Raw genomic sequence first — 10,135 nt, 5'->3', positions numbered from 1 at the left:
TGGACATAGCCATGGGGATCCACCACAGTGGGATCAGGACATGGCTGTAGGGATCCCCAGAGCAGGAGCAGGACATGGCCGTGGGGATCCACCACAGTGGCACCCAGACATGGCTGTGGGGATCCCCAAAACGGGAGCAGGACATGGCAGTAGGGATCCCCAGAGCAGGAGCAGGAGATGGCCATGGGGATCCACCACAATGGAATCAGGACATGGGCATGGGGATCCCCAGAGCAGGAGCAGGACGTGGCGGTGGGGATCCTCCCCCAGACAGACCAGGACAGGGATGTTGGATGCCCATGGTGGGAGCAGATTTGGTGCAGCAGGGACCCAGGAGCCCGTGGCTGTGCAGTGCCCGTGGGGCCGTGTCTCCTTGCCGTGGGCTCAGGGTGGGGCCTGTGGGGGCCACGCTCTGCTGCGGCCCCGGGAGGCTCCCAGAGGTGCGGCCGGGGCTGGGCCGTGGCCAGAGCCCCCGGCCCTGCTGCCCAGCCTGCCCTGCTGCCCAGCCTGCCCCACTACCCAGCCTGCCCCACTGCCCCACTGCCCAGCCTGCCCCACTACCCAGCCTGCCCCACTGCCCCACTGCCCAGCCTGCCCCACTGCCCAGCCTGCCCCACTGCCCCTCTGCCCAGCCTGCCCCACTACCCAGCCTGCCCCACTGCCCAGCCTGCCCCACTGCCCAGCCTGCCCCCCTGCCTGCCCCTCTGCCCAGCCTGCCTCGCTGCCCAGCCTGCCCCCCTGCCTGCCCCTCTGCCCAGCCTGCCCCGCTGCCCAGCCTGCCCCACTGCCCAGCCTGCCCCACTGCCCAGCCTGCCCCCCTGCCTGCCCCTCTGCCCAGCCTGCCCCACTGCCCAGCCTGCCCCACTGCCCAGCCTGCCCCCCTGCCTGCCCCTCTGCCCAGCCTGCCTCGCTGCCCAGCCTGCCCCCCTGCCCAGCCTGCCCCACTGCCCAGCCTGCCCCACTGCCCAGCCTGCCCCTCTGCCCAGCCTGCCCCTCTGCCCAGCCTGCCCCACTGCCCCTCTGCCCCTCTGCCCAGCCTGTCCCTCTGCCCAGCCTACCCAGCCTGCCCTGCCTGCCCCACTGCCCAGCCTGCCCTTCTGCCCCACTGCCCAGCCTGCCCAGCCTGCCCCACTGCCCACGCCTGCCCCACTGCCCACGCCTGCCCCACTGCCCACGCCTGCCCCACTGCCCAGCCTGCCCCACTGCCCAGCCTGCCCTTCTGCCCCACTGCCCAGCCTGCCCAGCCTGCCCCACTGCCCACGCCTGCCCCACTGCCCAGCCTGCCCCACTGCCCAGCCTGCCCCACTGCCCACGCCTGCCCCTCTGCCCAGCCTGCCCCTCTGCCCAGCCTGCCCCACTGCCCAGCCTGCCCCGCTGCCCACGCCTGCCCGGCTCTGGCTGCAAACGGGAGCAGGGAACAAAGGCGGCTTGTGGCGGGCGCCGGGTCTCTGCCCTTCCTGCAGGAAGCCCCGGGGCCGGACAAGGGGCCCGTGTCCGGTCCTGGCCCCCCGCCAGCACGTGCCGGGGGATGGCGAGGGGGTGGCGAGAGCGGCTGGGGATGCCACTGGTCCCTCGGTGCTGCCATCGCCAGCCACAGGACACGGGAACACCGAGGACACCCCTGGGCATGGGAACAGAGGGTTCTGCCCTCCACCTGCCATTGCAGAGGCAGTACTGGGGCTGGGGGTGCCCGGGTGGGGACACCACCTGTGTGCCAATTCCTGCAGTGTCTCCATCCTCAGCGTCCCCATTCCTGTTCAATGTCCCCATGGGCACCCCCTGCACTTCCCCATTGCTGTCCCTTCAATGTCCCCAAGCCCCCAGGTGGGAGCTCAGCTGGGCACAGAGACGGTGGGGCTATGGCAGGGACATCCCAAGCTTCCCCTGGCAGTTACCCCAGAAGAGAGCCCTGGCAGGCACCACGAGCACCCTCAGCTCGGCCCTGGCCCAGTGAGGGGTCCCAGCCCAGGTCGGGCCGGTGACACCCATGTCCCTCCAGGGAGTGTCCCCATGCCCAGGAAAGGTGGGTGTGTGGGGCAGAGCACAGGACACAGGGGGCCTGGGCAGGTTTTTATTTCAGGAGAAGCGACTCTGGGGGCAGCTGGTTACAGGTGAGTCCTGCTGCCCTGTGGAGCTCCAGCACCAGCCAGGGCAGGAACTCTGCTCTGGCCACACTGGCTGTGCTCTCAGCAGGGCTGGAGGTCCCTGGTGTGGGGCTCACCCCAAACACCCCCCAGGAGCCCCTGGTGCTGCCAGGGGGATCCCGGGGCAGCGTGGGGCAGTGCCAGCAAGATGCTCCAGGCCGGGCAAATGCCAGGGCTGGCACAGAGGGGCTGGGGACTCCCTGTGCCCCAGCTGGTTTAGAGGGTGGCGGTGGCAGGTCCCCATGGAGGTCTCGGGGTGGCAGGTCCCCGCGGGGCGCTCAGGGCTGGAGTGGGGTTGGCCCATCCCCTTCTCAGGAAGCGTTGCTGTGCCAGGACCGGAGAGGCGTCACCAAAAGCAGCCGCTGACAGCCGGGACGGGAGCGCGGTGCCCCCGGGGCGGGCGGCCAGTTAGTGCAAACAAGGTCTGTATTATTCAAGCTGGCGGCTTCGGGCTGGCGGCCCCGTCCCACCGAGGCTGGGGAGGCACGGGGTGGCAGGGGGGCAGGAGGAGTGGGGGGACGCCGGGGGCAGGGGCAGCATCGTCTCTCAGCCCTGTCACAAGAGCACGCAGGGCTTCTTGGGCTTGGCCGGGGCTGGGTTGAGCACGGCCCTCACGGCCTCGGTGAACACATCCTTGATGCCCTCCTGGTTGAGCGCCGAGCACTCCAGGTACTTGACGGCGCGGATCTGCTTGGACAGGCTGATGCCCTGCTGGGTGGTGATGGGCGCCTGGTTCTGCTCCTTGAGCCGCTTCATGGTCTCGGGGTTGTTCCTCAGATCCTTCTTGGTGCCGACGAGGAGGATGGGCACGCTGGGGCAGTGGTGGCACACCTCAGGGTACCACTTGTGCTTGACGTTCTCGTAGGAGGGCGGGCTGGCGATGGAGAAGCAGATGATGAAGACGTTGGTCTGGGGGTAGGAAAGCGTCCGCAGGCGGTCGTACTCCTCCTGGCCAGCCGTGTCCCACAGGTTTAAGTTAATAGTCCTGCCGTCCACCGTGTTCTGGGCGCTGTAGTTGTCGAACACGGTGGGGATGTACTCCTTGGGGAAGGCGTTGGTGGTGTAGCAGATGAGCAGGCAGGTCTTGCCCACCGCCCCGTCTCCCACCACCACGCACTTGATGCTCTGCATCCCGGCGGTGCTGGTGACCCCTCAGCAGCCTGCGGGAAGAGAACAGGCTCAGGGAGGGCACGCTCCTGGGCTGGGTCAGCGTGGGCCCCCTCTGACACCCCCAGGCTGGAGGCTGCACAGGGGTCACCCCCTTGGTTCACCACCCGACCAGTGCCCAGATCAGCTTCCCAGGCAGGCAAATCCCCCTGACAGAGACCCTGCAATGGGGATCTGCCTGCCATGACCCAGGGACACGTGTGTGCCACCACAGCCAGCGTGAACGGGGACCACATTGTCCCCAGGGTGCTGCATGCATGGCAGCCAGGCTGTGCCACCCGTGCTGTGCCATCCCGTGCTGTGCCACCCGTGCTGTGCCACCCGTGCTGTGCCACCTGTGCTGTGCCACCCGTGCTGTGCCTCAGCTCAGAACGGGACGGAGGGCAGCAGGGCAGGGAGCAGGAGCATACCGGGGCTCTGGCAGCCCGTGCACCATCACCATCAGCCCCAGCGCCATCCTGCCCGCACCAGGCAGGGCTGGTGATGCTCCCGGCGGGCAGAGGCCGGGCTGGCGCTGTGGCTGGGTGGCCCCCGAGCCAACGTCCGCTCCGGCAGCTGTGTTTATCCCCCATCCCGGCGCGCGTCTTCCTTCCTCAGGTTCCTTCTGCAATTCCCATTACGGGCTGCATCCTGCTCCCCTTCCTGCTGCTGGCCGGAGCCAGGCGCTGCCAAGCCCTGCCCAGCCCACGGTGCTGGGGCGGGGAGCTGCCCACCCTGGGGCCGGCAGCCCCTTTCCCCCCGCGATCCGGCCGTGGCAGCTGCTGCCCACCCACGGGGTCACAGCGGGAGGACGGGCACCCCACTCGTGTGCCAGGGACAGGCAGGGAGCAGAGGTGCGGGGCAGAGAAGCCGCAGTGTCCCGGAGCCCTGGGCGGGGGTCCCCGCTGCCAGGGCCCGCTGAGTCCTCGGGGTGGGGCGGGGAAGGGCCCGAGCCCCCGGCCCGAGCCCCGGGCCGAGCCCCGGCCCGTCCCTGCCCCTCGCATGGGGAAGTCGCTCTTCCTCTTCCCGCTGACACGCGGCTTCCTGCGGCTGTGCCCGGCTGTGCCCGACCCCCGGGACAGGCACCGGGCGCTGCCAGGAACGCCCCGCAGCGCTGTGCCTCAGTTTCCCCGCTGCAAGCCTGCTTCCGCGGGCAGGGCTCCGCATCCCTGCTGCGGGACCGGGGAGCAGCGGGGCCCCGGCCCCACCCCGCAGGAAGCCGCCTGCAGGGTCCCCGGGGGCCGCGAACACCGGCCGGGCCCTTGGCCGCCGGTCCGGGAGCAAAGTCAGCCCGCAGGTTCCCTCGCACCGCCGGGCCCCGGCGCTCAGCCGGGCAGGCAGGGCTGGGCTGCGGGAGGGGCAGGACGGGGCGCTGGCAGCAGGAGCACGAGAGTGACGGGCACGGACCAGAATCAAACAGTGGGACAGGATCAAGGAGACCAGGACAGTGGGAGAAGGAGCTGGAGCAGGAGGAGCTGGAGCAGGGCAGTGGGAGGAACATGCTCAGGGTCATGGACCAGGATCAGAACTAGGGGAGTCTGGGGTCCCTCCATGGCTGCACAGGGCCACCCTCAGCGACATTCACCTTGCACAGCTGCCACCCACATCCCCTGTGCCCCTTCTGTCCTGCAGCCACTCCATCCCTCGGCCCAGGGCTCCCAGGGCTGGGGGGTACCAGGGCAGCCCCTGGAGGGGGACACAGCTGCCCCTGTCACCCCAAGGCCCCATTTGGCCCATCTGACCCAGTCTGGACCCGAAGCACCCCTGAGCCCCAGCCTGGGCCTGTGCCCATCCCACAGTGGGCCGTGACACACACTGCTCATGCTGAGCCCAAACTGACTGTGGGCACCTCGGGATGAGCTGCACCTGGCAGGAACCATCCTATCCCCTCCCCATCCCCTCCCCATCTTCACCCTTATTCCCATCCCCATCCCGGTGCAGAGGAAACACTCCTGCCCATGAAGGGCATCACCACTGGGAAATGGAGGGGAGGAAGAGGAGGAGAAGGAGGGACTAGATAGAGGCCAGGGGTCACTTCTCCATCACCCAGCACTCCTGGGGGTGTGGAGCCCCAGAGTGTCCCCAGGTTTGTCACCGGCACTCAGCAAATCTGGGCACACACCACGGCACACACCACAGTGCCCGAGGGCTCACACAGGAGCGTTCGGGCTCCTGCCAGCCCTGGCACTGCCAGCACCAGGTACGAGGTGCCCGTGGCACAACAAGGGGACCCGCGGGCACGGCTCACACTCACAGGGCAAATGCCTCGCTGAGGAGGGGCTTTGTGCAGGGCAGAGCCCCCGCAGCAGCTCCGAGTCTGTCTGGGTGCCGAGGAGGGGATGTGGTGCCAGGGGGGCTCCGGCCCTGTCACAGCCAAGGTTTGCAGCCACAGCCACCACGGCACAGCCCCAGCCAAGCCCCTGACTCACACTCGTCTTCCAGGGAGGATGAGGAGGGACCAGCGCCCTGCCTCCTGAGCCCCGGGTCCCTGTGTCCCCCAGACGGGACAGGAGGGCAGGCAGGAGCCCCGTTCCAGGGCAGGGCCAGGGGCTGCCCGGTGGCACGCTCGTGGTGCCGGGCAGGGGCTGGGGGTCACCCGTGTCCCTGCACCACGCTGCCCCGGGGCCAGGATGGGCCGGTCCGGGGACCCTGGGTGGGTGCCTCGGCCCTGTGTGCCCCCAGCGCCTGCTGCCAGCTCCCTGCCCTGCCGGCACAAGGCCAGCTCTGTTCTCCCGGCAGATCCGCGGCCGGCAGCACATTTAACCCCTCCTGGCCCCCGGGATGCCGGGGTCAGAGTGGGGCTGAGGGACAGCCCGCGGGGCACACAGCCCATGGGGCACCGGCCCCTTCCCGGCCCCGGGGAAGGAGGGCTGGGAGCACGGGGCCGCGCCCAGCCCCGGGCTCGGCACCCGCGCCCCGGCCACGCTCCACTGCGGTGGATGGCGTCTGGGGGCTGGGGAGAGGGGCAGGCGGCGAGGGGGTGTGGGTGGCACACGGAGTCCCCCCTCCCATCGCCACCCCCTGGCACGGGAAAAGCGACTCATCTCTTCAGCAGAAAAGGGAAGCAAAACCGTCTGCCAGCGCTCCCGGCCGGGGCAGCCCCCGGGGGTTTTCCGCCGGGGAAGTGGAGCAGCCGCCCCCGTGAGCTCCCCGTCCCACGGTCCCCAGCCCTGCCCCGACCTCCCTGAACCGACCCTGCCCGCCCCACCAGCCCTTCCCCGCCCCACAGCCCCGGCACGCCCCACTTCGGGCACCTCGCACCCCACCGTGCCCCCAGCACCCCGCCCTGCCCCGGGCGCCCCTCCCCGGGCACCCCTCCCCGAGGGTCGTGCCCGCGCCCACCCAGGGCCGGGGGTCACCAGCCCCGTCACTGGGGCACTCGTGCCCTGCAGCCTGCTCAGCAGCAGAAAGAGGAAATGAATAAAACTGCTGAAATCTCTAAATCCCAGGCAGGGACCCCACGGGGGTCCGTGGCCCTGGTGGGGATGCAGGGACCCCCCAGGGCCCCCCCAGCTCGGCCCCGGCTCTGCCGTGGCAGCTAAAATAACTTCCATGCTGACTCGGAGGATTTTGATTTCCCTCATTTTCCAGCTGGCGTGACTAATTTCCTCATTTTATTTCCCTCCCAGGCCGGGTCCCGCTCTGCCCCTCGCCATGGCCACGGCCACTCCCGGCCCTCGGCCTCAGCTCCAGGTGCTGCCAGAGCTCGGAGCTCCGGGGCTGGAGGGGATCCAGGCCCTCGGGGGGATGTGGCCACTCCTGGGCCTGGCCACTGCTCCCACAGCCACAGGGCTGGAGCACAGGGATCCTGGGGGTGGAGGGACGGATGGACAGATGGACAGACGGATGGATGATGGACAGATGGATGGATGGATGGATGGAGGGATGATGGATAGATGGATCATGGATGGATGGATGGATCATGGATGATGGATGGATGATGGATGGATGAATCATGGATGGATGGATGGATGATGGATGATGGATGGATGATGGATGGATGGATGATGGATGATGGATGAATGGATGGATGGATGGATGGATGGATGGATGATGGATGGATGGATGGATGGATGGATGGATGGATGATGGATGGATGGATGGAGGGATGGATGATGGATAGATGGATCATGGATGGATGGATGGATGATGGATGATGGATGGATGATGGATAGATGAATCATGGATGGATGGATGGATGATGGATGATGGATGGATGATGGATGAATTGATGGATGGATGGATGGATGCATGGATGGATGGATGGATGGATGGATGATGGATAGATGGATGATGGATGGATGGATAATGGATGATGGATGGATGGATGGATGGATGGATGGATGGATGGATGGATGATGGATGGATGGATGAATTGATGGATGATGGATGGATGATGGATGGATGGATGGATGGATGGATGGATGGATGGATGATGGATGGATGAATTGATGGATGATGGATGGATGATGGATGGATGGATGGATGGATGGATGGATGGATGGATGGATGATGGATGGATGGATGGATGGATGATGGATGGATGGATGGATGGATGATGGATGGATGATGGATGGACGGAGAGATGGAGTCAGGCAGGACAGGCCAGGCTCCATGTCCCCCAGCAGGTCCCAGTGCTGGGTGGCAAACCTGGTGCCTCTCTGGGCCACAGCCAAAGCAAAGCAAAGCAAAGCAAAGCAAAGCAAAGCAAAGCAAAGCAAACCAAACCAAACCAAACCAAACCAAACCAAACCAAACCCACTTCCATGCACGAGGGCACAGCCCACACCTGCACCGCGGCCAGCACGGCCCAGCACCTCCACAACTGCTCACAGACACTCCTGGTGCCCGGGCCAGCCCCCTCCCACCACAGCCCGTCCCCGTGGGCTCCTCTCACCACACTCCCACCACACCTTGTCCCCATAGGCCACAAACGGTGCCTCAGTAGCCCAGCGGCTTCTCCTTGCCCCGAGCCAAGCGGAGGAAGCCCAGCATCCCCCAGCCCCGGCACACATCCACACTGCCCACAGCATCCGGGGGACCCGTGGGTGGCCCCACGCTGACTGAGTGACCCAGTGACCCCAGGGGACACCCCATGGCAAGCACCCATGGCAGGCGCCCCAGCAGCAGGGACAGCCCTGGCACTCTGCACACGTGTGGCAGGCCTGCAGGGAATGGCTGGGGTCACACTGAGGGGGGCAGTGCAGGGGGCAGTGGGTCACTGTGGGGGCAGTGCAGGAGCAGTGGGTCACTGTGGGGGTCAGTGCAGGGGGCAGTGCAGGGGTCAGTGCAGGGGGCAGTGGGTCACTGTGGGGGCAGTGCAGGGGGCAGTGGGGGCAGTGCAGGGGGCAGTGCAGGGGGCAGTGGGTCACTGTGGGGGCAGTGCAGGGGTCAGTGCAGGGGGCAGTGCAGGGGGCAGTGGGTGCAGTGGGGGCAGTGCAGGGGTCAGTGCAGGGGGCAGTGCAGGGGGCAGTGGGTGCAGTGGGGGCAGTGGGGTCGGCATGGTGGGCAGTGCTGGAGGCGTCACTGGGTCGGTGTAGGGGGCTCGGTGGGTCGTGCAGGGACTCAGGTCGGGGGTCGGGGGTCAGCGCAGTGCAGCAGTGCCGGGGGAGGTCAGTGGGGTCAGCGCACTGCTGGTCAATGCGGAGCTCAGTGGTCATTGCACGGGGGTTGGGGGGGCAGAGCAGTGGGGAGCAGTGAGGGAGCCGGCGGGTCGGTCAGGGGGGGTCAGTGCAGGGGGTCGGTGGGTCGGTCAGGGGGGGTCAGTGCAGGGGGTCGGTGGGTCGGTCAGGGGGGGTCAGTGCAGGGGGTCGGTGGGTCGGTCAGGGGGGGTCAGTGCAGGGGGTCAGTGCAGGGAGGGGACGGGGGGTCAGTGCAGGGGGTCGGTGGGTCGGTCAGGGGGGGTCAGTGCAGGGGGTCGGTGGGTCAGGACAGGGGCCGGGGGTCCCGCGGGCCTGCAGCCCCCCCCGGTGTCAGCGCAGCCCCCGCAGCGCGGGGCCGGGAGCGGGCAGCGGTGCGGCTGCGGATTCGGTGGGCGCGGGGCCGGGGGCGGGGGTCCCACCGAGGGGTTTCTGTCCCCGCTCTGTCCCGGCTGCTGCCGGGCCCGCTCCCACCCAAAACTCCGCTCCTCCGGCACCCCGGTCCCCCGTTACCCCGGCTGTCCCGTTATCCCTGACGGCTCCCTTACCCCCGCCGGTCCCGTTATCCCGGAGCTCCGCGATCCCACCCCCGTTCTCCCCGGCGGCTCCGTTATCCCAGGCGGTCCCGTTATCCCCGCGCTCCCGCTCCGGGCGGGTCCCGCTGCCGCCGCCCCCGCCCTGGCCCCGAGAGGCGGCTCCTCCCGCCCCGCTGGGAGCCCGGCGCGGACCCCGGCCGCGGGACCCCCGGCCGCGGGACCCCCGGCCGCGGGACCCCCGGCCGCGGGACCCCCGGCCCCGGCCCCGCACTCACCCCGGGGCATGGCGCGGCGGCGGGCGCGGGGCCGGGGCGGCGGCGGCAGGAGCACGAAGAGCAGGACGAAGAGGAGGAGGAGGAAGAGGAGGAAGTCTGCGGCCGCCTCCTCCGCCGCCCCGGGCGGTCCCGCGGAGAAACTTCCCCCGCCGCGCCCGGCCCCCCGCGCCCGCCGCTTCCTTCCTCGCTCCCGGCCGGCAGCGCAGCCCCTGCGCCCCCCGCCATCGCCCCGGGCTGCGGGCACCGGCACGGGGCTGCGGGCTGAGCCGGCGGCGGCTTTGGGCACGACCCCGGGGCACGACCCCCCAGACCGCCCCGAGCAGGGACCCGCAGCCCCGGGGCCGCGTGGGGAGCAGGGACCCTCCTCCCTCGCCAGCTGCCTGCGCCCCCCGAGC

General features: G+C 68.9%; 1 protein-coding gene across 1 annotated transcript; it reads right to left on the bottom strand.

Annotated features, from left to right (window-relative positions):
• Positions 1–2,057: 2,057 nt before the first annotated feature.
• Positions 2,058–9,911, bottom strand: RHOG (ras homolog family member G). Its single transcript, XM_077781735.2, has 2 exons — positions 9,741–9,911; positions 2,058–3,304 (listed from the first exon to the last, which is right to left on the bottom strand). The coding sequence occupies exon 2, from the start codon at positions 3,273–3,275 to the stop codon at positions 2,700–2,702; it is 576 nt and encodes a 191-aa protein (XP_077637861.1). The 5' UTR covers positions 3,276–3,304; positions 9,741–9,911; the 3' UTR covers positions 2,058–2,699.
• Between the last annotated feature and the right edge of the window lie 224 nt (positions 9,912–10,135).

This window comes from Lonchura striata, chromosome 1 (assembly GCF_050655825.1).
Source record: "Lonchura striata isolate lonStrDom1 chromosome 1, ASM5065582v1, whole genome shotgun sequence".
Lineage (NCBI taxonomy): Eukaryota > Metazoa > Chordata > Aves > Passeriformes > Estrildidae > Lonchura > Lonchura striata.
The sequence above is the reverse complement of the archived record's forward strand: the minus strand, read 5'-3'. Positions and strand labels throughout refer to the sequence as shown.

Coding starts and splice junctions, on each gene's coding strand:
- RHOG (XM_077781735.2), bottom strand. CDS start 3,275: ATGCAGAGCATCAAGTGCGTGGTGGTGGGAGACGGGGCGGTGGGCAAG.